The 26,700-nt window shown below is 47.7% G+C and overlaps 1 protein-coding gene across 2 annotated transcripts in view; it reads left to right on the plus strand.

Moving 5' to 3' along the window:
- Positions 1-26,700, plus strand: part of Dync1h1 (dynein cytoplasmic 1 heavy chain 1) — a 102,477-nt gene that overhangs the window by 9,377 nt on the left and 66,400 nt on the right. For both annotated transcript variants that reach the window (XM_042696924.1, XM_042696925.1), the window contains exons 2-16: positions 6,034-6,121; positions 8,632-8,805; positions 8,988-9,243; positions 9,809-9,995; positions 12,921-13,192; positions 13,280-13,507; positions 15,763-16,839; positions 17,655-17,834; positions 19,200-19,349; positions 21,477-21,623; positions 23,282-23,422; positions 23,792-23,968; positions 24,066-24,176; positions 24,258-24,377; positions 25,118-25,357. In XM_042696924.1, coding sequence (XP_042552858.1) covers positions 6,034-6,121; positions 8,632-8,805; positions 8,988-9,243; positions 9,809-9,995; positions 12,921-13,192; positions 13,280-13,507; positions 15,763-16,839; positions 17,655-17,834; positions 19,200-19,349; positions 21,477-21,623; positions 23,282-23,422; positions 23,792-23,968; positions 24,066-24,176; positions 24,258-24,377; positions 25,118-25,357 — 3,548 coding nt within the window. The remainder of the gene's footprint in view (positions 1-6,033; positions 6,122-8,631; positions 8,806-8,987; positions 9,244-9,808; positions 9,996-12,920; positions 13,193-13,279; positions 13,508-15,762; positions 16,840-17,654; positions 17,835-19,199; positions 19,350-21,476; positions 21,624-23,281; positions 23,423-23,791; positions 23,969-24,065; positions 24,177-24,257; positions 24,378-25,117; positions 25,358-26,700) is intronic.

Raw genomic sequence — 26,700 nt, forward strand, 5'->3', positions numbered from 1 at the left:
GGAAAGGAACCTGGAGCAAATAGGAAGGACTGAGGATAATGACTTCACCTTAGCCAGCGCTAAGAAGCAGGAAGCTGGGCGGGAAGAGCCACGGAGGGAATGAGGGAATGACCCGGGTGCTGCAGCTCCTGCTGCTTCTCCTGTTTCTTTGCCTGCGTCCTTTATCCCTTTTCCAGCTGCCCATTGGTGCCATACTTTGTGGACTCATGACCTGTCTCCTCAGGAGGGAGTGTAGGTCTTGAGGTGACTGAGCTGTCATCCTATATGCATTTCATTCATCAGAGGACAGTGGTCACCTGATTCACAACGTCATACACGAATCACTAGTAACTTGGAATAATTAGTCTTCCAATAAAGGTATTCACAGATTAATACCATGCTGAACATCTCTAGAAAGTCAGTAGACCAGAAAGTGACCAGAGCAGCTCCAAGATTCTAGAGACACTAGTACAGCCCGCGGCCTGCAGGAGGCAGCCGTGCCGGCCCCCCCCCCCCCCCCCCCCCCCGTGTATGTCTAGAACCCCACTCACAGACAGTGCACTAACTGTTCACAGGCAGTGTTGGTCCTTTATGTGCTTCAGGAAACTGACCCAAGCTTTACTGGGACTAAAACTGTCTGATAAAATAGGCAACAACAATACTAGCCTTTTTGTTATTATAAGCTAGCAAGCAGTTATATTCTTTGAACAACTTTTTAAAAATGTTTCTGTAGAAGAATTTCAAGCCAGGCACTGGTGGCTCCCGCCTGTCATCCTAGCTACTTAGGCTGAGATGTGAGGATCGCAATTCAAAGCTAGCCTGGGCAGGAAAGCCCATGAGACACTTATCTCTAATAAACATCAGAAAACTGGAAGTGGCGCCAGTGGCTCAAGTGGTAGAGTGCTACCCTTGAGCTGAAGAGCTTAGGGATAGTGCACAGGCCCAGAGTTCAAGCCCCACGACCAACAACAACAACAAAAAGTTTATTTAGAAATTTATCAAATAGTGCCATAAGTTCTGTAAGTGAGAATCAGACATACCGAGACTTCATTTGATCTTGCATAAAGACTCAACCCAAGCTGCATTCTGTGTGACTGATTAGTAATGACATTATTTTCTCACCAGTCAGACTTAGCAAAGCAGTAGGGAATGTCTGTTTGCATTGTCACTGTGCTAGGATTATGTCATTGGGCGTGTCTTCCCAAACCACCGCAGCCTTGCTGCAGTGCCATACCCCAGTGCCGAGGGAGTGCTCGCCACACCCACCACATGACTCATCTCCTGGAATGGAGCTTGCTACCGGAACTGTGGAACTGCTGGCAGCATGCTGGCAGCGGCAGTGATTCCTCTTGGTCATTATAGAACGTTTTTGTGTGTCAGTACCCATCTGTATTCTGGGTCTTGTGGACTGGTACTCTGCCCTGTGAGCCACCTCTGGATCTGAGCCTTTCCTACTTATTTTGGAGATGGGGTTTTTCCATGCTGTTCTGTCCAAGCTGGCCTTGAACCACATTCCTCCAGATGTCTGCCTCCTGAGTAGCTAAGATTACAGCTGTGAACCACCAGTATCCAGCTTTGTTGCTTGTTTGTTTGTTTAGCTTGGTTTAATGTTTGTGTATGTGTGTGTGCCAGTACCAGAGCTTGAACTCTGGGCCTAGGCACTCTCCCTTAGCTTTTTAGCTCAAGGCTGATGCCTTATCTCCTCTTTGAGCTTTTTCCTGCTTAATTGTGGAGATAAGAGTCTCCAAGAGTCTCCCAGACTTTGCTGCCCAGGCTGGATTTGAACTGTAATCCTCAGGTCTCAGCCTTCGACTGAGCCAGCGGCACCTGGCTTTTTGTTTTCTTGAGACATGATTTCACTCTGTAACCCAGGTTGGACTCAGTCCCCCCCCCCCCCCCCCCCCCCCGCCTCTGCCTCTTAAGTGTCAGGACTATACAGTGCACACCTGGCACACGTCTCTGTGCACTGCTTGAGTGTTATTTTATATAAACTGTAGGCCAGTATTATGGAAAATTTAGGAAATTGATGGAGAAAATGTTTCATAATCCATCCCCTGAACACCTGTGGGGACAGTCTTTACTTGCTTTGTCTCCACGTGCTAGTGCTGTACAGATGGCCTCCGTAAGTGTGGCAGCGTGAGCTGCCTTACAGTGTAGTCGTGCATACACAAATGGTTGGCGAAATGATTGCCTTGTCTAGCCAGTTTGAAGCCATTAAAAATAATTTTAAAATTAAACTTTTGGTGACATTGCCAAAGAGCAGGAGGACCCTGCACTCAGGACACGCTGGGCCTCTCGGTGGCAGTCATGGCTTCCTAGTCTGGATGGAGCGGCCTGGGCGCGGTGCCCAGCACCGAGTCCCAACTCATGCCTCAGCAGCTCTGTCTGACAACACCCTTCGTGGTGGGAGGTTCTGGTAACCCCAGTGCCTGCCATGAGCCCCGCTAGGACTTCTCAGTACTGCCCTCTCCTGCAGGCACTGTGCTCCGAGCACCAGCAGTGAGCCTTGGCAGCACGTGACTGGAAACCAAGATGCACAGAGACGGGTGATGAGCACCCGGGCGCAGCCATGGCTTCTCCCCTGTACTGCAGCATCCTTAAGGCCTTAGTGATGCTTTGTCTCTTGCCAGTACCCACAAAAGCTCTGGGTAGTACTTGGCATACTAGAATGTTCTACTACCCGCTTTTCCCCTTCTTAAAATTGTACCAAAAACAGTTTGGAAATCTCGTTACCTCTGTAGTGTGGTTGGCTGGTTGGTTTTGGCAGGGCTGGGGTTGAGCGCTGCGCCTTGCGCTCCCTCTGTAGTGTGGTTGGCTGGTTGGTTTTGGCAGGGCTGGGGTTGAGCGCAGCGCCTTGCGCTCCCTCTGTAGTGTGGTTGGCTGGTTGGTTTTGGCAGGGCTGGGGTTGAACACTGCGCCTTGCACTCCCTCTGCACATTTGTGTGGCTGGTGGTCGCCACTTGAGCTGTGCCTCCAGCCCTGCCTTTTACTGGTTATTTTGGAGATGAAGTCACGCTGACTTTTCTGTTAGGGCTAGCCACAGGCCACCGTCACAGCCTCCTGAGCAGGATTATGGCACGAGCCACCAGCATCCACAAGTGAATTTTTTGTCTCCTCTTCTGTGTATGTGTGCTGGTCCTGGGGCTTGAATTCAGGGCCCGGTCACTCAAGGCTAGTGTGTGCTCAAGGCTAGTGCTCCACCACTTGAGCCACAGCTGCACTTTCAGCTATTTAGTGGTTAACTGAATTTGAAGCCCCAGTTAAGAAAAATGACTTTCCCAAGGTCACTTCGCTTCAAAGCAATAGGACCTGACTCTGTATCTGTTAAATTTATTGCCTTTTCTTTTACATCTGGCTTAAATGTAAAGGTAAATCATGTATAATTAATCCCTAGATCATAATTTTTACCAAAACAAATTTCACACAGTGTATCATTGCAGAGATGATTCAGCTAGAATGTTTAAGCCACTTGTAGATTAGTGCTTGATGAAAAAATATGGTTTGGGGCTGGGAAGGTGGCTCAGTGGCAGAGCGCTTGCCTTGCACGCCTGAGGCCCTGGGTTCGATTCCTCAGTACCACATAAGCAAAAAGAAAAAAGCCGGAAGTGGTGCTGTGGCTCAAGTGGTAGAGTGCTCACCTTGATCTGAAATGCTGAGGGACAGCACCCAGGCCCAGAGTTCAGGCCCCACGACTAGACCCCGCCCCTCAAAAAAAGAAAAAGAAAAATATGGTTTGTCTTCCCTTCTTACAAATTTATATTCTATTTATTTTACTATTTTTCATATGTTTGTCAGTCCTGGGGTTTGAACTCAGGGCCTGGGTGCTGTCCCTGAGCTTTTTTGTTCAAAGCTGGTGCTCTACCACAGAAGCCACAGCTCCTCTACATTTGGGGTTTTGGTACTTAATTGTAGGTTAATAGTTTCACAGACTTTCCTATCCAGGCTGGCTTCAAACCGTGAGCTTTGGATCTCAGCCTCAGGAGTAGCTACAATTATGGGTATGAACCTTTGACTCCCCCAGCTACTTTTTCCATTTTGATTTTGAGTTACTTATTTAAAATTTTTACACACCTACATTTTGAAACTAATTTATTGTTAAATAAGAAGGGGATTGGGGCTTTTTGTTTATTTGTTTGTTGTTGTTGTCTTTTTGGTCAGTCATGGGGCCTGAACTCTGGGCCTAGGCGCTGTCCCTTGAGCTTTTCAGCTCAAGGTGAGCGCTCTACCACTTGAGCCACAGCGCCACTTACGGCTTTTTTTTTTTTTTTTTTGCTTATGTGGTGCTGAGGAATTGAACCCAGGGGCTCATGCATGCAAGGCAAGCACTCTACCATTGAGCCACCTTCCCAGCTCCTGGGGTTTTGTTTTTGTTTTTGACTTACCACAGCCCATTTTTGCTTTAGTTATTTTTCAGAAAGCGTCTCTGGATTTGCCAGCGGTCTATCTCAAGCCATAATCGACTTATTCCTTGTACATAGCTTTTATGTTGCCCAGCCTGGCCTCAGACCATTATCTTCACCTGAGCAAGTGGGTACAGTCATGAGCCACTGTGCCTGGCCTAGTCAGGGCTTGGGTGCGGTCCCGGAGCTTTTTGTGCTCAAGGCTATCACTCTGCCACTTTGAGCCACTGCTCCACTTCTGGGTTTTGGGTAGTTAATTGGAGATAAGAGTCTCACAGACTTTCCTACCTGGGCTGGCTTCAAACCATAATTCTCAGATCTCAGCTCCCTAAGTAGCTATGATTACAAGCCTGAGCCACCAGCACCCAGCCCAAATTAACTTTCTATTATTTATTATTTATTTTTTGCTGGTCCTGGGGCCTGAACTCAGCCTGGACATTGTCCCGAACCTCTCTGTGCTCAAGGCTAATAATACTCTACCACTTGAGCCACAGCACCACTTCCAGCTCAAATTCAGGTCGTGGGACCTGAGCTCTGGGCCTAGGCGCTGTCCCTCAGCTCTTCAGCTCAAGGCTAGCACTCTACCACTTGAGCCACAGCGCCAGTTCTGGACTTTTCTGCTTATGTGGTGCTGAGGAAGCAGGGCCTCATACATGCAAGGCAAGCGCTGTACCACTGAGCCACCTTCCCAGAATGACTCCTAAATAGATACATCTCAGCATTGTGCTGTGTTCTAGCATAGGCTCGAGCCTTTAAGAGCTCACAGTTGAGGAGAGAAGGCATTTCTGACTTGAACCCAGAGCAGACTGCCAGATGCTGTGGTGGAAGGCTGGCCAATGCCTCTGCCCCGGGGAGCATCTTGATAGCAGTCAGCTGGTCTCAGCTGGACTCAGCTGGGCTCTGCCCTGGGCCTCCTGTGCTCTGTGCTAGTGTAGAGTCCCAGGCTTCCCTGCCTTCTTGCCGAGTGTCTGTGTTGTTTTGGTTATGTTGGGTAGTAGGAAAATGGGAAGAAGAAGAATAAGAAGGGCAGGCCACCCCTACGGTTAGTTGTGACGCGTATTGAGTGCAGAGTAGAGAGCTGACAGGGTGAGCTTGGTAGGGTGGGGAACACTGGGGATGAATCTGCTGGGCTGGGACAGTGAGAAACTGGCCAAGCCAGCAGCATCTGCCTGCAATTGTGTGCAGACCAGCCCTGCTCCAGTGCTTCACCCTAGCCCGCTCATTAATCCCTGCAACAACTCATACCCAGTACTGCTTGATCCACCTCGAACCCGCAAGTGCATCACCACATCTGGAGTTGGGAAAATAGTAGTTCTGATGACCTAGGGACTTCAGTGCCCAACATGGGATAGGGGAATCATTCTCCAAGCAGTTGACAAAGAAATTGGAAATTTCAGGCTGGGAAGGTGGCTCAGTGGTAGAGTGCTTGCCTAGCATACATGAAACCCTGGGTTCGATTCCTCAGGACCACGTAAACAGAAAAGGCCAGAGGTGGTGCTGTGGCTCAAGTGGTAGAGCGCTACCTTTGAACAAAAGAAGTTCAGGGACAGTGCCCAGGCCCCCTGAGTTCAAGCCCTAGGACTGGCAACAAAAAAGAAAGAAAGAAATTGGAAATGTTGACATTAATTTGATAAAATATTTATTATGATTGTAGAGGATGTTGGTGACGAAGGAGAAGAAGAAAAAGAATTCATTTCCTATAATATCAACATAGACATTCATTATGGGGTTAAGTCCAATAGGTGAGTACTATGAATTTGCATTATGATGTTTGTGATTACAAATTTGAATCTTAATTGACTGAGCACATAAAAAACACTCAAAGACTTCTGCTTTTTAAATATTTTTGGTTTTATGCCTTCAAATTTGGAAGGTTTTCAATTTGGTATAAATTCTAAAATAATTGTCACATAATGGCATTCCTCTTATATTTGAGCTCTAATGTACTTAATAGTAATTCCTAGGGCTTGATCTCTAGGCCTAGGCATTTTCCCTGAGTTTTTGTGCTCAAGGTTAGCACTACTACTTGAGCCACAATTCCACTCCGGCTTTTCCTGTGATTAATTAATTAATTAACTTTCCTGCCCAGAATGGCTTCAGACCACAATCCTCGGTCTCAGCCTTCTCTCTAGCTAGGATTACAGATGCGATCCACTGGTGCCTAGCTCTGGTGTTTTTGGTTTTTGGTGTTGGTCCTGGGGCTTGAACTCAGGGCCTGCGTGCCGTCCCTGCATTTTTTGTTTTTGTTTTTTTTTAGGGGGGGGGTCCAGTCGTGGGCGTGTACTCTGGGCCTGGGTGCTGTCCCTCAGTTCTTCAGCTCAAGGCTAGTGCTTTATCACTTGAGCCACAGCGCCACTTCCGGCTTTTTTCTTTTTGCTTATGTGGTACTGAGGAATCGAACCTAGGGCCTCACGCATGCAAGGCAAGCACTATACCACTGAGCCACCTTCCCAGCCCTGTCCCTGCATTTTTATGCTTAAGCCTACGACTCTACCATTTGAGCCATAAGTGGTTATTCAGAAATAAGAGTCTCATGAATTTTCCTGCCTAGATTGGTTTTGAACCACAATCTTCAGATCTCAGCCTCCTGAGTAGCTAGGATTATAGGTATGAGTCATCAGGATTTGGCTAGTCTCTGGTTTTAATTTGATTTTTTATTACTCAGTCTAATACAGCCTCAGATTTTTATCTGATTTTCATCATTATAAGTAACTAGTAAACATTCTTATTGTTGTTGTTGTTGGTCGTGGGGCCTGAACTCTGGGCCTGGGTGCTATCCCTCAGCTCTTCAGCTCAAGGCTAGCGCTCCGCCATTTGAGCCACAGTCCCACTTCTGGCTTTTTCTGCTTATGTGGTGCTGAGGAATCGAACCCAGGGCCTCATGCATGCGAGGCAAGCGCTCTACCACTGAGCCACCTTCCCAGCCCCAACTAGAAAACGTTCTTTTATACTGGTCTGATTTTTGTTGTTTCGAGATTATTTATTTATGCAGTACTAGGGATTGAACTGACCTTGTGCTTGCTAGACAAGGCTTTTTGTGTTTTTGAGGCAAGGACTCTCTGTGTAGTCCAGGAAGGCCTTAAACTTGCAAACCTCCTCCTGTCTCAGCCTCCCAAGTGCTGAAATTACAGATATTTGCTATCATACCTGGCTCGTCTGATTTTTTTGTAGGAGAAAATTTTAAAGATAGCATTATTAGTTCAGATGCAAAGCATTGTTAAAGTTTTTAATGCATCTTAGTAGACTTTTCACCTTCCAGAAAGTTGGTATTAATTAATCTAGTAGAAATAGGCAAATGTAAGTACTATAATTATTGATTTTGTTGTCAGAAGTTTCTGAGTGATTTCAAGGTTGCAGGACAGTTGCAAGGTATGGAAGCCTGGGTCTGGAATTCCAGCACTCTGGAGGCATTACATAAGAGTTGCAAGAATAGTAGCTTGAACTCCTGGGTGTCCTTGGGCTGGGGAAGTCGTTTGGTGGTAGAGCACTAGTGCACACAAGGACTTGGGCAGATCCCCAACACTACAAGAAATATACTGTAAGTATAGCTGAGTGCTTATGGCCTCCACCTGTAATCCTAGCTACTCAGGAAACTGAGACCTGAAGATGGAGGTTCAAAGCCAGCATGGGCTGGAAAGGCCATGAGAACCTTACCTCCAGTTAACCAACAACAGCAAGCAATAGCTAGAAGTAGAACTGTGGCTCAAATGGCAGAGTGCTAGCCTTGAGCAAAAAATCTTAGAGATAGTGCCCAGCCCTGACTTTAAGCCCGGGTCTCCCCGTGTGTGCATGCGCACACACTTGTGCCCGTACGAGGGCTTCCACTAAGGGCCTTACTGTCTTCCATGGCTTTTTTGCTCAATACTGGCATACTACCACTTGAGCCATACATACGCTTTCAGTTTTTTGCTGGTTAATTGGAGGTAAGAGTCTCAGATTGTATGCCTAGAAGCTAGGATTACAGGCATGAGCCACTGGTGCCCAGCAAGGGCAGGAATTTTTAAGCCAAGACTGAGTTCAAGACCACTTTTGGGAGAATGCCATGACCCCAGCGATGGTTCAGTCACCCTCACGTACTGGGTGCAGAAAGGCCGCTGTAAGCTTCCCAGTTAGAACAACAGTTCTTAACATGTTTGTTAAGTTAAACCCTCAAGTGAGTGAATCTGAGTGTAACACAAAGGCTGTGGTTGTAAGAATGATTAGGAATGCTATTCTTTGTCCTGTGTAATTTCTCCCTCTGCTTTTTTCTTAGTTTGGCATTCATTAAGCGCACCCCCGTGATTGACGCAGATAAACCAGTGTCTTCTCAGCTCCGCGTTCTTACGCTCAGTGAAGACTCTCCCTATGAAACGCTTCATTCCTTCATTAGCAATGCGGTGGCTCCCTTTTTCAAGTCCTACATCAGAGAGTCTGGCAAGGCAGACAGGTAAAATCCCTTCTTTCTTTCTGTAGTTTGAATGTAATTTCACTTAATTTGTTCACAGGCAATGTGGAGGATGATGTAAAACTTGTGAGCCCAGGAGAAGTTAGCAAATCAAGGTGGTGTAACTCCTCTCTGCTGGTCACTGTGGAGACCCTAGTGCCCTAATTATTTTGGGATCCTTGCAGAGATGGTGATAAGATGGCTCCTTCCGTTGAGAAGAAGATTGCAGAACTTGAAATGGGACTCCTTCACTTGCAACAGAACATTGAGATTCCAGAGATCAGCCTCCCGATCCATCCAGTCATTACAAATGTTGCAAAACAGTGCTATGAACGCGGAGAAAAGCCAAAAGTTACAGATTTTGGAGATAAAGTTGAAGATCCAACATTTCTTAACCAATTGCAATCTGGAGTTAACCGGTGGATCCGAGAAATTCAAAAAGTAAGAACACATGGGCTGGGAAGGTAGCTCAGTGGTAGAGCGCTTGCCTTGCATGCCTGAGGCCCTGGGTTTGATTCCTCAGTACCACATAAGCAAAAAGAAAAAAGCCGAAAGTGGCACTGTGGCTCAAGTGGTAGAGCACTCGCCTTGAGCTGAAGAGCTGAGGGACAGTGCGTAGGCCCAGAGTTCAGGCCCCACGACCGGACCCAAAAAACAAAAAGTAAGAACACAGTATTGAAAAATTGTGTAAAAATTCGATTACTCTTTGATATCTATGGGAAGCTGGTCTGGGCTTTTGTCAGGGAGGTAACTCGTGGGATAACCTGGAAGTGGTTCCTGCTTCTCCTGGCAGTGCTCACGCAGGACCGGCGCGGGTGTGGGTGTGAGTGGGATGGTCAGGTGCAGTGACCACACTAGCCCTGAGCATCCACCCCAGCAGACTCTAAGCAGACCACTTCCGCTTTACAGGGAGGTAGTCTATGTGGAGTTGTAGTGCATTTCAGGAATACTTGTTTGTTCTCTGGGTAAGTAGTGAATATCCTTGAATGTTACTTTGTCTTCATAGGTGACCAAACTGGATCGAGATCCTGCATCAGGAACTGCCTTACAGGAAATCAGTTTTTGGCTAAACTTGGAACGTGCGTTATACCGAATCCAGGAGAAGCGGGAGAGCCCAGAGGTCCTCCTGACTCTGGACATCCTGAAGCATGGCAAGCGCTTCCATGCCACCGTTAGCTTCGACACTGACACAGGTGAGAACCGGAGCTAACTCAGTTCATAAGCTACTGACAGGGTTGTAAGAAATCTTTGTAGTGTAGGTGAAAATGAGTAGGTCTACTGTGGGACCAGACCCAGGCCACTTGCAGGCCAGGCATGCTTTCCTACAGAGCCGCAGCCTTAGCCCTGGATTGTTGTTGCTGTTTTGTGTTTTTTTAATTGTGGGGCTTGAACTCAGGGCCTAGGTGCTGTCCCTAAGCTGCTGTGCTCAAGGCGAGTGCTCTACCACTTTGAGCCACAGCTCTACCTCTAGTTAGCTGGTGGTTAATTGGAGATAAGAGTCTCATGGACTTTACTGCTCAGGCTGGCTTTGAACTGTGATCCTCAGTTCTCAGCCTACTGTGTAGCTAGGATTACAGGTCGTGAGCCACCAGTACCTGACAGTTGTTGGTGTTTTATTTTTGGTAGTACTGGGAATTGAACTCAGGGCATCAGCTGCTTAATCAGGGGCTCTGTCTCTTGAGACGCTCCTCTAGCCCCTTTTTCTGCTGTTTTGTACAGAGGCCAGCCTGGGGTTACAAGCATATGCCACCACACCCAGCCATTAGTTGAGCCATTCTGCCAAGTGTTTTGTTTTTATTTTGCTGGTACTGGGGTTTGAACTAATGGCCTTATTTGCTTGGCTGGGACTCAACCACTTGAGCCATGCCTCTAGCTCACAGAGGCTGGTTTTTTTTTGTTGTTGTTGTTGTTGTTGTAGTCATTGTTATTGTAAAGGTGAGGTACTGAGGGGGTTACATAAGTCAGGTAATGTGTACATTTCTCTCTCTCTCTCTCTCTCTCTCTCTCTCTCTCTCTCTCCTGAGACTTGAACTCAAGGCCTGGGCACTGTCCCTGAGCTTCTTTTGCTCAAGGATAGCACTCTACCACTTGAGCCACAGTGCTACTTCTGACTTTTTCTGTTTATGTGGTACTGAGGAATGGACCCCAGGGTTTCATGCATGCTAGGCAAGCGCTCTACCACTAAGCCCCATTCCCAGCCCTGTATATTTCTTTTTGAACAGTGTCACCTGCTTGGTTTCCTCCTTGTGCTTTGTCTCATCTTTCCTTTAGTTCTAGAGGATTAAAATGGTTTTTCTACATAACTCCTTCCCCTTCAGGGCTTTTGAGAACCTAAGACAACTTGTAAATATGAAGATAATGAGATGAGCACTGGGAATTTTCCTTCTGTTTATCAACTGCTTGGTTCCTGTATAAACATACGTGTGCTTTTCACAATCTCAGGCAGGAAGGTATTTTGAACCATGCAGACATACTTTCTCTGGGAAGCTGTAGGAGCAGAGTTGATCAATGTTGCCTTCTCTTCCTCTGTCTAAGTGGTCAGAGTAAATCTAGTAAATCCAAACATTGTAGTGATATTGAATAAAATGTTTTTCATGTGTGTCTCAGTACTGGAGCTTGAACTGTAGCTCTCTTGGCTTTTTTATTCAAAGCTGGTGCTCTACTACTTGAGCTATACCTCTACTTCTGGCTTTTTGCTGATTAACTGGAGTTTAACCTGGCCAAACAAATGTTTTTTACCCAGCATTGTGAGGCATTTCTCTACAGCTCTATACCTCAGAGACATGTTTGGTTGAGTAATTAAAAGTATACTGTTTGTCTACTGGATGCAGATGGCTCACGCCTGGAATCCCGCATCTAAGAAGGCTGACATATGAGGATCACAGATCAAAGCCAGCCTTGGGCAGAAAAATCTATGAGACTTAACTTCATTTACCCAGCAAAAAAGCCAGAGGTGTGGCTCAGGTGGTAGAAAACTAGCTTGAGGGAAAAAGCTTAGCAACAGAGCCCTGGCCCTGTAACTGACGCACGCATGCACGCACACGCACACACGAAATTATACCGCTTGTCATGTTCATCTCCACCCTCCCTGCTTCCGCTCAGGTAAGTATGGTACCTACATTTTAAATGTTAGAGGAAATTTCAAGTAGAACCTTTGGTTACTTTCTGATCATGTTGAACAGTTTATCTGGGCATTCACTACTACTGAATGCCTACCTAGAGACTTTTCTTAATACTTTGTTGTTGTTGTGCGTGCGGCTTGATCTTTGGGTCTGGGCGCTGTCCCTCAGCTCTTCAGCTCTAGGCTAGCACTCTACCACTTGAGCCACAGCTCCACTTCTGGCTTTTTTCTGCTCATGTGGTGCTGAGAAATTGAACCCAGGGCCTCATGCATGCAAGGCAAGCACTCTACCACTGAGCCACCTTCCTAGCCCTTGTCTTTTTCTTTTTTTGGCGGGGTCCGGTTGTGGGGCCTGAACTCTGGGCCTGGGCGCTGTCCCTCAGCTCTTCAGCTCAAGGCTAGCACTCCACCACTTGAGCCACAGCCCCACTTCTGGCTTTTTTCTTTTTGCTTATGTGGTGCTGAGGAATCGAACCCAGGGCCTCAGAAATGCAAGGCAAGCGCTCTACCACTGAGCCACCTTCCCAGCCCTGCCCTTGTCTTTTTTAGTAGCTAATTGTAGGTAAGTTTTCTACCAGGGCTGGCTTTGAACTACGATTCTCAAATCTCAGCCTCTTGTAGCTAGGATTACAGGCATGAGCCTGGCTGAAATTACATTTTAGTGTTCTCAAGGATGACAACATTTTAGCATCTCTAAACTTATGCATAAATGACGTAGGAAGCACATGCATGAGAGAGTGTGTGTGTGTGTGTGTGTGTGTGTGTGTGTGTGTGTGTGTGTGTGAGAACTGACTAGGCTCTCCCCACAGTAGTGAGAGTGCTCATGGGTTGAGCCTGCTCTTACACGCAGGCTATTCGTAATGCTTCCTTTGCAGGTACCATGAACAGTCTCTAAAGGTTTGTAGCATCATAGCATCAAAATGTTTCCCTGTTAGGATATATCTCTGCGTTTTATTATTTTATATGAAAACCTATAGCTGTTTCCTTGTTGATGTAGGTCTAAAGCAGGCATTGGAGACCGTGAATGACTACAACCCGCTGATGAAAGACTTCCCTCTCAATGACTTACTCTCTGCCACTGAGCTGGACAAAATAAGGCAGGCACTTGTTGCAATTTTCACCCATTTGAGAAAAATCCGAAACACAAAATATCCCATTCAGAGGGCCCTGCGTTTGGTGGAGGCAATTTCAAGAGATTTGAGTTCTCAGTTACTCAAAGTATTGGGCACAAGAAAGTTAATGCACGTTGCTTATGAGGAATTTGAAAAAGTAAGTTTAACCTCACGAAACCCACCTCCAGGCAGTGAAAAGAAATCTGTTCCAGTGCTAAGCTCCTTTTCTTAAATTGCGTTATAGGTTATGGTAGCTTGCTTCGAAGTTTTCCAGACTTGGGATGATGAGTACGAGAAACTGCAGGTGTTGCTCAGAGACATCGTCAAGAGAAAGAGGGAGGAAAATCTGAAGATGGTGTGGCGCATTAATCCTGCTCACAGGAAGCTCCAGGCTCGCCTGGACCAGATGAGGAAATTTAGGCGCCAGCATGAACAGCTGAGAGCTGTCATTGTCAGGGTCCTGAGGCCACAGGTATGGCTGCATTCTAAAACCTCATACGTGCATATTGTGTTGCCTTTTAAAACGGTTATTGTAACAGGGATATACGGAGGGGTGACAGTTTTATAAGTCAGGTAATGAGTACTGTCTTTTTTTTTTCCTCCTTTTTTATTTTGTCGGTTGTGCTTGAGCTTTGGGCCTGGGCGCTGTCCCTCAGCTCTTCTGCTCTTCTGCTCTTCTGCTCAAGGCAAGCTCTCTACCGCTTAAGCCACAGAGCCACTTCCGGTTTTCTAGTGGTTTATTGGAAATTAGAGTCTCATGAACTTTCCTGCCCAGGCTGGCTTTGGACTGTGATCCTCAGATCTCAGCCTCCTGAGTAGCTAGGATTACAGGCGTGAGCCACCAGTGCTCAGCTATGAGTACTTTATTTCTTTAAGAACTATTTCTAGGGGCTGGGAAGGTGGCTCGGTGGTAGAGCGCTTGCCTTGCATGCATGAGGCCCTGGGTTCGATTCCTCAGCACCACATAAGCAAGAAGAAAAAAAGCTGGAAGTGGCACTGTGGCTCAAGTGGTAGAGTGCTAGCCTTGAGCTGAAGAGCTGAGGGACAGCACCCAGGCCCACGACTAGATCAAAAAAAAAAAAAAAAAAGAACTATTTCTAGCCAGACACTGATGGCTAAGTCTAGCTACTGTGGAGGCTGAGATCTGAGGATCATGGTTCTAAGTACTTTTTTCTATTTTGCGCTAAGTACTTATTTTTCTTTAACTGAATTTTGGTCTTGTCACTGTTGTCTTTTACATGTGATGTTTCTATATTTTTTTATTCCAAATATTTAATGCTTTCTGTTCTCTCCTTCCTTCCTTCCTTTTGCATTAGACCCTAGAGCCACACTTCCTAGGTTTAAATCCCAATTTAACCATTTACTAGCTGTGTAAATTGAACACATTATTTAACCTTTCTTCTCAGAGCCCTCTTTGGTAAACTGTGGATTTAAATTGTATATTCCAAAGATGTGTTAAAAGAACTGGATAAATTTTCTTTGTATTTTCTTTTTCTTTTCTGAAGTCACCTGCTTCAACAGGTCTTTTCTTCCTTTAAAAAAACAACACCCACACTGGCCACTAGTAGCTAACCCTCTAACCTTATTTATAACCTCGCTATCTAGGAGGCTGATACCTGGAGGATCTTAGTTCAGAGCCATCCTTGGCAGGACAGTCTGAGACTTACCACCATTAACCAGCAAAGCCCTAAGCTAGAGGCCTAGCCTGAGCGATGTAGCATCAGCCATGAGCAAAAAAGCTTAGCAAAAGCTTGAAGCTCTAGGTTCTGCCTGGTACCAGCACCAAAAAAGAAAAGAAAAATCAGGGCTAGAAGCGGCTAGTGGTAAGAACACTTGCATACAAGTACAAGGCCCTGTGTTCAAACCTCATTACTACAAAAAAATTTCAAGATTAATCAATGAAACTATATTGTCAAAACTTTTTTTTTTTGCCTGAACTCTGCACCTGGGCGCTGTCCCTCAACTCTTCAGCTCAAGGCTAGCACTCTACTTGAGCCACAGCACCACTTCCAGCCTTTTCTGCTTATGTGGTGTTGAGGAATCGAACCCAGGGCCTCATGCATGCAAGGCAAGCGCTGTACCACTGAGCCACCTTCCCAGCCCCTCTGAGCTACCTTCTCAGCCCCATCAAAAAACTTTTGTGGTGCAAGGTTAAAATTTTAGTGTTTTAGGGACTGGGAAGGTGCGTTGCTCAGAGGTAGAGTGCTTGGCTTGCAGGCATGAGGCCCTGGGTTCGATTCCTCAGCACCACATAAGCAGAAAAAGCCAGAAGTGGCGCTGTGGCTCAAGTAGAGGGCTAGCCTTGAGTTGAAGAACTGAGGGACAGTGCCCAGGCCCAGAGTTCAGGCCCCTCGACCCACCCCTTTCCCCTCCCCCCCAAATTAATGTTCTACTTGGCTTTGTTGTGATTATAAAATGGTTGACTAAAATACATAATTGTCCATGTTGCTGACAGATAATCCTATGGGATATGTACAAAAAAACTAAATCTGGGCTGGGAAGGTGGCTCAGTGGTAGAGCGCTTGCCTTGCATGCATGAGGCCCTGGGTTCGATTCTTCAGCACCACATAAGCAGAAAAAGCCGGAAGTAGAGCTGTGGCTCAAGTGGTAGAGTGCTAACCTTGAGCTGAAGAGCTGAGGGACAGTGCCCAGGCCCAGAGTTCAGGCCCCACAACCGACAAAAAAAAAAAACTGTTTCACAGTCATTTTTACAAATCTTTCCTTTAGGTCACAGCTGTTGCACAGCAGAATCAAGGTGAGGTTCCTGAACCCCAAGACATGAAGGTGGCGGAGGTTCTCTTCGATGCTGCGGACGCCAACGCTATTGAAGAGGTGAATCTGGCCTACGAGAATGTCAAGGAAGTCGATGGGCTAGACGTCTCCAAAGAAGGCACTGAGGCCTGGGAGGCGGCGATGAAGAGGTACGACGAGAGGATTGACCGAGTGGAGACCCGCATCACAGCGCGCCTTCGAGATCAGCTCGGCACAGCCAAGAATGCCAACGAGATGTTCAGGATTTTCTCCAGGTTCAATGCGCTGTTTGTCCGACCTCACATCCGTGGGGCTATCCGTGAATACCAGACCCAGCTGATCCAGCGGGTTAAAGATGACATTGAATCTCTGCACGACAAGTTTAAGGTCCAGTATCCACAAAGTCAGGCTTGTAAGATGAGTCACGTTCGTGATCTGCCCCCTGTGTCAGGGTCTATCATCTGGGCTAAACAGATTGACAGACAGCTCACTGCCTACATGAAGCGGGTGGAAGATGTCCTGGGCAAGGGCTGGGAGAACCACGTGGAAGGACAGAAACTGAAGCAGGACGGAGACAGCTTTCGCATGAAGCTCAACACCCAGGAGATCTTTGACGACTGGGCAAGGAAGGTGCAGCAGCGCAACCTGGGCGTGTCGGGGCGCATCTTCACCATTGAAAGCACCCGTGTTCGGGGCCGAACTGGAAATGTCCTTAAACTCAAAGTGAACTTCCTTCCCGAGATCATCACACTTTCAAAAGAAGTCCGGAACCTCAAGTGGCTCGGCTTCCGGGTCCCGTTGGCCATCGTGAACAAGGCCCATCAAGCAAACCAGCTTTACCCGTTTGCCATCTCCCTGATTGAAAGCGTCCGGACATATGAGCGAACCTGCGAGAAAGTGGAGGAGCGGAACACCATTTCCCTGTTGGTCGCCGGCTTGAAAAAGGAAGTGCAGGCCTTGATCGCAGAGGGCATTGCCTTGGTGTGGGAATCCTACAAGCTCGACCCCTATGTGCAGCGCCTTGCAGAGACAGTCTTCAACTTCCAGGAAAAGGTACTCTCTCCCAGTGCTCAGGAGTATAGATGGTACTAAGTCGGCACACACACGCCAGCTCTTCCACAGACAGCCGGCGTGGTTGGTGGCTGATGCTTCCAGTGGGGAGGGGGGTGGGGCGGCCTGCAGGGAGGCTGTGAGCAATCCTGTGTTCAGAATCCCAGAGAGAGGACATGGGAGGCTGACAGGCCAAGCAAGAGCACACCCCTGTGGCTGGAGGAAGCATGGCTAGATCCACAGCTGTGAGTGCTCCTCTGCTTTCCTCTCGTCAGACTTCCCAGTCTCCAGCCCAGCTGGACAGTTGTAGACCTCCTGGCCCAGAACATGTAGCTGTGCCCAGGCTGCCTCCCTGGGGCACTCAGACATAGAGATCAGAGAACCCTCCTGTGGAGGAGTAGGGGAGAGAAGCTGGTGACACCCCACTTGCCCCTCCCCCAGTGGGGACATGGAGGTGAGGACTGCCTGCAGTCCATCGGCTAGGCCTAGCTGTGGAAGGAAAGACTTCTGCCTCGAGCCTGTGTGAGTTTCCTGATAAGAATGTGTAAAAATAGACTAGAGCAAGTGGCCATTTAAGTATTAAATGCATTTTTTTTTTTTGGGGGTCCGGTTGTGGGGCCTGAACTCTGGGCCTGGGCGCTGTCCCTCAGCTCTTCAGCTCAAGGCTAGCGCTCTACCACTTGAGCCACAGCGCCACTTCCGGCTTTTTTCTTTTTGGTTATGTGGTGCTGAGGAATCGAACCCAGGGCCTCAAGCATGCAAGGCAAGCACTCTACCACTGAGCCACCTTCCCAGCCCTTAAGTGCATTTTTCTTTAGGTGGATGATCTCCTGATTATTGAAGAAAAAATAGACTTGGAAGTCCGTTCCTTGGAAACCTGCATGTATGATCATAAGACTTTCTCTGAGATCTTGAACAGAGTCCAGAAAGCCGTGGATGACTTGAATCTGCACTCGTATTCCAACCTGCCCATCTGGGTCAACAAGCTCGATATGGAGGTGAGGCGAGGGATGGTTGGGGTATTTTCAGCACTTTCCTTACAAGTTCCCTGGGATGACCCAGCTCCCCGTGGAATCCCGGTTAATCTAGAGCTGAGTCGTGATACTGCGTGTCCTACCCATGCAGTTCCCACCTGGGCGCTATACGGACAAGTCCTTTTCTCTGCTGGATATTTGACAGTCTTCCCTAGCCCTCTAGGCACCGTGCTCAGACCCTGCTCTTCCACAGCCTGGTTTAGAAAGAAATGCCCAACTACAAAACACTCTTTGTTCCTAGTGTAGAGGCTTTCAGCTCACCCCTGAGGGTGAGGGCGAGGGTGCGTGTGTTGCTCACCAGTGTGACCGGGGCCTCGGCACATACGGAGCGGCCTGGCAGGGGCGCGTTTTACAGCAGAGGTTGCAGGCCAGTGGCCTGGTCAGGTCTCAAGCTATAGTTTTCCATCCCTCTTTTTGAAAATGGAGAGGTCAGTTGCTTCTATCCACACTACACAAGGGACACCAGCAGAAGAGAGTTCCCAGTCAGTCCACAGATGGACTGAAAGTCCCTGGAGCTGTCCCAGAAAAGCTGTGTGGCCCAAGACATACGCCGACAAAGGTGTGCAGGGGTCCTCCTGTTCAGAGACATTTGTCTCATTCTGGATCACAAGAAGGCTTTCTCTTTGTTGGAAGAAAATGATTTCATCTCCAAAATTACCATTTTTCTTATTTTATGTCTGAGACTTCCAGGAGAAAGACAGAGTGTGGGTTTTCACACATGTGCATGTGTTCTGCTGGGGATGGAAGCCAGGGCCTGGCACATGCTAGGCAAGCATTGTGCCACCGAGCTACCTCTCCAGCCCCACAAAAGCACTTTGGTTTTGTGAGTTTGGGGGGGGGGGGGGTTGTTTTTTGTTTTTTGGTCAGTTGTGGGGCTTGAACTCTGTTCTTAGGTGCAATCACTGCGCTCTTCAGCTCAAGGCGAGCACTCTACCACTTGAGCCACAGCACCACTTCTGGTTTTCTAGTGGTTAATTGGAGATAAGAGTCTCACGGACTTTTCTGCCCGGGCTGACTTTGAACCGTGATGCTCAGATCTCAGCCTCCTCAGTAGCTACGATTCCAGGCGTGAGCCACTGGCGCCTGGTGGTTTTGTGAGTTCTTAAGGTATTGAGCAGACCTCAGGACCTCACTGCATCTGCTGCACTGTGTCGCTTCCTTGTCCCTAGACGTTCGGAGGACTGGTGATTCTGTTAGCAGGAAGGAGAACACAGCCTGAAATGCGCTGTCTGAGACTGGAGGTGATGGAAGGGAGACAGAATCCGAGGAAGAACTTTTCATCTTTAATCCAAAACTTACCTACTGCCTTTGATTGTCTTTTGGAATTAGATTGAAAGGATACTGGGCGTCCGTCTACAAGCAGGCCTAAGGGCTTGGACCCAGGTGCTTCTGGGCCAGGCTGAAGATAAAGCAGAAGTTGACATGGACACAGATGCTCCACAACTTAGTCACAAGCCTGGTGGAGAGCCAAAGATCAAAGTGAGTACTTACTGTGGCATCCACTTGTGGGAAAGCAGAGGCAAACGCGCTGCTCATGTACCTATGGGAGCCAGGCATGGCAGTGCCAAGCCTGTAATCCCAGTGCTCCGGAGTCTGAGGTGGGAAGATTATGAGTGCCAGGCTAGCCGAGCACTGTTTAGTGAGCCCCTGCCAAAAAACAAACAAACAAAAAACAGAAGGCAGAAATGGGAGTTTCATGGTTTGAGGCCAGCCTGGGTAAAAAGTTAATGAGCAAGACTTCATCTCAACAAATAACAAAATACGTTATTTGGTGGCGTGTGCCTATAATTCCGGCTATGCAACAGAGTCCCAGACTGGCCCTAGCATGAGAGAGATCTCATCTGAAAAAGAAACTAAAGCGAAAAGGGCTGAAGGTGCCGCTCAAGTGGTAGGTTGCCTGTCTAGCAAGCGTAAGGCGCTGAGATGGGGATGTAGTTCCGGCAGAACACTGGCCTGGCATGTGCAAGGTCCCTGGCTCCTTTCCCCAATACTAAACAGGAGAAAAAAAAAGCAGTAGTTGCCAAACTTTTCATTTACAGCGAGGAAACCACGTGCCGTCTGATGTCACGTGGTTCAACGCTGTTACTCCTTCCCAAATCCCTGCAGCTTACTGTAGAACACCTGACCACCACTGTCCCAAGTGTCCAGATTGTGAAACAGGAGAGAAAGCTGAGAAGGTGTCACTGAGAGCGAGTGTTAATGACAAAACCTCATGCTGTATTTTGGATTAGCTCCCTTGTAACCTGCCTTAAGTCTGCCCTATAGTTGACAGACCTAGGTCAGTGCTTTCAGCCTTGGGTCTCACAGAACGGAAGCTCAGTAAAGAGTGAGCCAGGAGAAGCAACTGGATTTGTTGTTAAAAACTCTTTATTTATTTATTTATTTTTTTGTGGTCGTGGGGCTTAAACTCTGGGCCTGGGCGCTGTCCCTCAGCTCTTCAGCTCAAGGCGAGCGCTCTACCACTTGAGCTACAGCGCCACTTCCAGTTTTCTAGTGGTTTATTGGAGATAGGAGTCTCACAGTCTCTCTTGCCCAGGCTGGCTTTGAACCGAGATCCTCAGATCTCAGCCTCCTGAGTAGCTAGGATTACAGGCGTGAGCCACCAGCCCCCGGCAAAAACTCTTTATTTTTTACTCTTAAGTTTTTAGGTGTTTGTGAGTTTGTTTTTGCAGGTCCTGGGGCTTGAACTCAGGGCCTGGGCCCTGTCCCTGAGCTACTTTTGATCAAGGCTTACGCTCTACCACTTGAGCCATAGCGCCACTTCCAGCTTTTTCTGTGTATGTGGTACTGAGGAATCAAACCCAGGGCCTCATGCATGCTAGGCAAGCACTCTTACCACTGACCCACCTTCCCAGCCCAGTTTGTTTTATTTGTTTTGCTTTTAACTTTACAGTATTTATTCCCAAGGCATATTTTTATTTTGCTTTGTTTTGTTTTTTGTCTGTCATGGGGCTTGAACCCTGGGCCTGGGCGATCTCTCTCAGCTCTCCAGCTCAAGGCTAGCACTCTACCACTTGAGCCACAGCACCACTTGCAGTTTTCTGAGTGGTTTATTGGGGATAAGAGTCTCTCGGACTTGCCTGCCCAGGCTGGCTTTGAACCGTGATCCTCAGATCTCAGTCTCCTCAGTAGCTAGGATTACAGGCATGAGCCATCAGCACTTGGCCAGAGGTGGAATTTAGCCTAACACACTGGCAGATGACAGGCTTAACTTGGCATGCTTAAATCAGTGCCTTTGTGGCTGACATCCAGTGCTTCCCTCCCCAAATTGACTGCACTGGTTTCTCAGGCCTGAGGTCATATGTGGTTCAGGTGTCAGGTATATGGAGTTACAAGGTACTCACTAAGCACTAGTTGTGTATTCATGCCCAGGCACAGGGACCTGGGAAGAGGTGAGCAACAGATGAGCAACTCCCACCTCCAGCCACTCAAGATCTTAAAAGGGGGCGAATGAGAAGCATGAGATTATGTAAGACCCTGTCCCGTAAAGTCATAGACTTTGTGATTCAGATATAAATAGTTTGATAACTTAGAGTGGGTGTTAAGAATTGAAAGCATTTTATTGAAATACATTGCTGAGGGGAAAATGAAACCTTTGTTTTACAGAACGTTGTTCATGAGCTAAGAATAACCAATCAGGTAATCTATCTGAACCCTCCGATCGAGGAGTGCAGATACAAGCTATACCAGGAAATGTTTGCCTGGAAGATGGTGGTGCTGTCCCTCCCCCGCATCCAGAGTCAGAGGTACCAGGTAAGGCTTCTCCCAACTTGGGCTCTGTGATACTCCCCTGTCTAAGGTGCCATCCTCTTTCAGTTCAGCCATTCCCGCTGCTCTTCCCCCTAAAATCTGAAAGTCTTGAGTTCTACGTTGATCCTGACATTGCTTCTCTTGAAGCCCTTTAACCATCTGCTGTCTCACTCAGCAAGAAAGCCAACAGCTCACAGTGCTTGCTAGACCCCATGTTAATATGGGCTGCTCATTGCTTCTCTGGCCTTACCTCCTGCTTCTCCCCTTGCAGGCTCTGTTAGCACACTGAACTCTCACTGATATGCAGATCAAATGTACTCTGGTCCCTGGGCCTTTGCACTTGCTGAGAGTAACAGTCACATGGCTTGCTTTATCCCTTCTTTTGGTCTTTTCCTGGCTGTCACTTCTTTGTGTGTGCCAGTTTTGAGGCTTAAACTCAGGGTCTAGGCGTTGTCCCTGACCTTTTTCACTCAAGGTTAGTGATCTATCACTTCAGCCACAGTTCTAATTCTGGCCTTTTGTGGTTAATTGGAGGTAAGATTTTTCTCAGCCAGGTGCCATAATACCTATAATCCTAGCAACTCAGGAGGCTGAGATCTGAGCAGTTCGAAGCCAGCCTGGGCATAAAAGTCCCTGTGAGACTCTTTATCTCCAATTAACCACTTAAAACCAGAAGTGGGGACTGGGAAGGTGGCTCAGTGGTAGAGCGCTTGCCTTGCATCCTGAGGCCCTGGGTTCGATTCCTCAGCACCACATAAGTAGAAAAAGCTGGAAGTGGTGCTGTGGCTCAAGTGGTAGAGCGCTAGCCTTGAGCGGAAGAGCTCAGGGACAGGGCCCCCCAGGCCTAGGGTTCAGGCCCCATGACCAACCAAAAAAAAACAACCCAGAAATGGAACTTTGGCTCAAAGTGGTAGAACATTAGGCAACAGAGCTCTGGGACAGTGGGCCCAGGCCCTGAGTTCAAACCCCACAACCAACAAGAAAAAGTTTCTCGGACTTCTTCTACCTGGACTGGCTTTGAACCGTGATTCTTAAATCCTGAGTAGTCACGATTACAGGCGTGAGCCACCAATGCCCAGCATAGCTGTTCACCCTCTGGTGAGGCCTTTTCCTGACTCATCTTAAATACAGTCAGGCCTTGCCATAGCACTATATAGCTCAGTGGTAGAACACTTGCCTACCATGCACAAGGCCCCAGCACTGCAGAAAAACAAAACACACACACACACTCATTCACCCATCCTTCCTATTCTCCTTGCTGCCCTTTCGCCATAGAATTCTCCCTATCTGTATATGTTTTGCGTATTCCTTTATTGTTTTTCCTCTCCTAAACTGTGAGTTCACATGATCAAGGATTTTTTTTTTACTTATTGTACTTAAAATAGTATCTAGTACACACGTAGCAAGAATTCACAGTTGCACACAGTTCTGTGTGCTCTTCAGCTGCTCTTACCTCATTCAGATAGTGGTACAGTGTGGTGAACTAATACTCCTTTTATTGGTTAAATATAAGTAAGCCTTGGGTTAGCTGTGATGAAGGTAAGAGGATGTGATCCTCTTTAAATACTGAGTTTGCATCAGTTTATGTTGGTTGAAAGGTGACTGTGATGAGCATTTCTGTGCACACTACTTGGTGTTCATTTCTGGCTTCCATTGGTCAGGTGGGCGTGCATTACGAACTGACTGAAGAAGAGAAATTCTACCGGAATGCTTTAACACGCATGCCCGATGGCCCTGTTGCCCTGGAAGAGTCATATTCTGCAGTCATGGGCATCGTGACCGAGGTGGAGCAGTATGTTAAGGTACACAGCTCCTGATTTCATCCACATGCACTGTGCTCTATTGTAGACACTTCAGGGTAGAGATAAGTGTAGCTCAGAGACCATGGGTTTGGTACCCAGCACTCCAGGACAAACATTTTGACCATACATGGTAGTGTTTACTAGGTAGTACTGGCTTATTTCAAAGTGAAGAGTGACCAGTAAGATACAACTCGTGGGGTTTTAACTATGGTTTTTGAGAAGACTAAATCTGATTCTGAGACTCTAAAGTGAGTTTGTAGTGGTGATGAAAACATGAGCTCTCTTAATGGAGCGTGAACGTGGTAACTAGTAACAGTCCATAAAATGAAAACCTAAACGGTCATACTTAACTGTGCGTCCCACTTGCAGGTGTGGCTTCAGTATCAGTGCCTGTGGGACATGCAAGCTGAAAACATCTACAACCGCCTTGGGGAAGATCTCAACAAGTGGCAGGCACTGCTGGTTCAGATCAGGAAGGCTAGAGGAACTTTCGACAATGCTGAAACCAAGAAAGAGTTTGGGCCAGTGGTTATAGATTATGGCAAGGTGAGCTCAGCTTCCTTCCTAGAAGGAAGGCGGGGAGTTTCCTGTACCATGGCTGCAGGAAGAACTGATGGCGTCCTTGTGTGCATTTCCCCCGCAGGTGCAATCCAAGGTGAACCTGAAGTATGACTCCTGGCATAAGGAAGTTCTCAGCAAATTTGGTCAGATGCTAGGATCAAACATGACAGAATTCCATTCCCAGATCTCAAAGGTGAGCAGGTAGAGGTGAGCCTGTGTAGTGAGGCTGTGGATGAATCTGAGCCCTGTGATAAAACGTGCCTTCCCCAAACAGTCCCGCCAAGAGCTGGAGCAGCACTCGGTGGACACAGCCAGCACCTCTGATGCTGTGACCTTCATCACCTACGTGCAGTCTCTGAAACGCAAGATCAAACAGTTTGAGAAACAAGTTGAGGTAAGCTCTCTAGATAGCAGCAATCAGACTAGAGCAGTGTGCTTGGGCTTCTAAAATGTAGGGAATGTCCTGACCCAGCCGTAAAGCACCCATCCTTACTCGGCGGTAACCTGTCAGGACACCTAATGTCCTTACTAAAATTCCGTGCAGACAGTTGCGCCCTGGGGTCTGTGCTTGCAAAGCTCTGCACACACTTCCTAGGCCCGACAAGGCCTGAGAGCCACTGCTGTATATACCAGTCCTTTGCTGTCCTTGTTTTCAAGGATTTGAGGTCCTTTGTGTTTGAAACAAAAGAGCGAAGCCCAGCATTCCCACGCTCTGTTCTCATCAGGACCTCCGTGTAGTAACTGGCGAGTGAGCCACACTTTCAGTGCATTGTCCTCTGGCGCAGTCGTGTTAGGGTGGAAAACTGTGGGAGAATAGGGGTTTTGACAGTTGTTTTGTCTTTTTTTTTTTTTGGTCCAGTCGTGGGGTCTGAACTCTGGGCCTGGGTGCTGTCCCTCAGCTCTTCAGCTCAAGGCTAGCGCTCTACCACTTGAGCCATAGCGCCACTTCTGGCTTTTTTCATTTTGCTTATGTGGTGCTGAGGAATCGAACCCAGGGCCTCAGGCATGCAAGGCAAGCACTCTACCACTGAGCCACCTTCCCAGCCCCGTTGTTTTGTCTTAATGTCAAACTAATTATACCTTTCCGTTGTGTTGTTTTTTAATTCTATGAATCTTTCAATTCATTTCTCAAAGCTTTACCGCAATGGTCAACGTCTGCTGGAAAAACAAAGGTTCCAGTTCCCCCCCTCCTGGCTTTACATCGACAACATCGAGGGGGAGTGGGGGGCTTTCAATGACATCATGCGGAGGAAGGACTCTGCCATCCAGCAGCAGGTGGCAAACCTGCAGATGAAGATTGTGCAGGAGGACCGGGCCGTGGAAAGCCGTACCACTGACCTACTGTCAGACTGGGAGAAGACCAAGCCTGTCACGGTGAGCCCTGCCACGTGCCAGCTACCCGCTCCACCTGCTCTGCTTACCTTCCACACATACAGCGCCGTAACTTTGCAATACTTAGTTTTCCTCTTTATACTTAAAAAAGCAGTACTTGCTTATAATTCTTGTTACTCATGAGGCTGAGATCTGAGGATTGTGGCTGGAAACCAAACCAGGCAAGAAAGTCCCATTAGACTCTTGCCTTCCGTTAACTACCAGAGACACAAGTGGAGCTGTGGCTCAAGTGGTAGAACATACCTTGAGCATAAAAGCTCGGGGGCAGCGCCAAAACCCTGAGTTCAAGCCCGAGGACCAGCACACACACAGAAAGCTGTGTTTGCAGCAGGATGTGGAAGCAGACACCTGTAGTTCCAGCTGCTTAGTGGAGACCCTGTCTAAAAAGCAATGCGGGGCTGGAGACTTACTGGACATATCTGAAGTCCTGACTTCAATCCTCAGCACCACCAAAGGGGGAAAAATACTTGCAGGTAGTAAATGTAAAGCTAACTTTTGATCTCTTTTAACCAGAATGACAGTCATTTAAAATTTTTTTTTTTTTGGGGGGGGGGGTCAGGTCGTGGGGCCTGAACTCTGGGCCTGGATGCTGTCACTCAGCTCTTCAACTCAAGGCGAGCACTCTACCACTTGAGCCACAGTGCCACTTCTGGCTTTTTTCTTATTGCTTATGTGGTGCTGAGGAATCGAACCCAGGGCCTCAGGCATGCAAGGCAAGCGCTCTACCACTGAGCCAACTTCCCAACCCTCATTTAAATTTTTAAAACTGAAGTTTTTCAGCTAGGTGCGGGTGGCTCACGCCTGTAATCCTAGCTACTCAGGAGGCTGAGGTCTGAGGATCACAGTTCCTGCCCAGGCAGGAAAGTCCGTGAGACTCTCTCTCCAATAAACCCTTAGAAAACTGGAAGTGGCATTGTGGCTCAAGCGGTAGAGCTTGAGCTGAAGAGCTGAGGGAGAGCGCCCAGCCCCAGAGTTCAAGTCCCATGACTGACCAAAAAGAACAAAACCAAAACTGAAGTTTTTCTGTTTTAAACCACTCTCTCCCTTGGGTATACCCAAAGTTTAGAATTTGATTTCTGTAGACCCAGGCCAAGCCTCACAGTGCACTGATGTAGTTACTCAAATTTTAGGTAGGATTTAAAGAACAATGACTAATCAGGTGCCCGTGGCTCATGCTTTTAATCCTAACTACTCAGGAGGCTGAGATATGAAGATCACGGTTCAAAGCCAGCCTGGGCAGGAAAGTCTGTGAGACTCTTGTTTTTTTTGCTATTCCTGGGGCTTGAACTCAAGGCCTGGGCCACCATTCCTGAGCTTCTTTTGCT

This window comes from Dipodomys spectabilis, unplaced genomic scaffold (genome assembly GCF_019054845.1).
Source record: "Dipodomys spectabilis isolate Male_0828 unplaced genomic scaffold, ASM1905484v1 ptg000212l, whole genome shotgun sequence".
Taxonomy (NCBI): Eukaryota; Metazoa; Chordata; class Mammalia; order Rodentia; family Heteromyidae; genus Dipodomys; species Dipodomys spectabilis.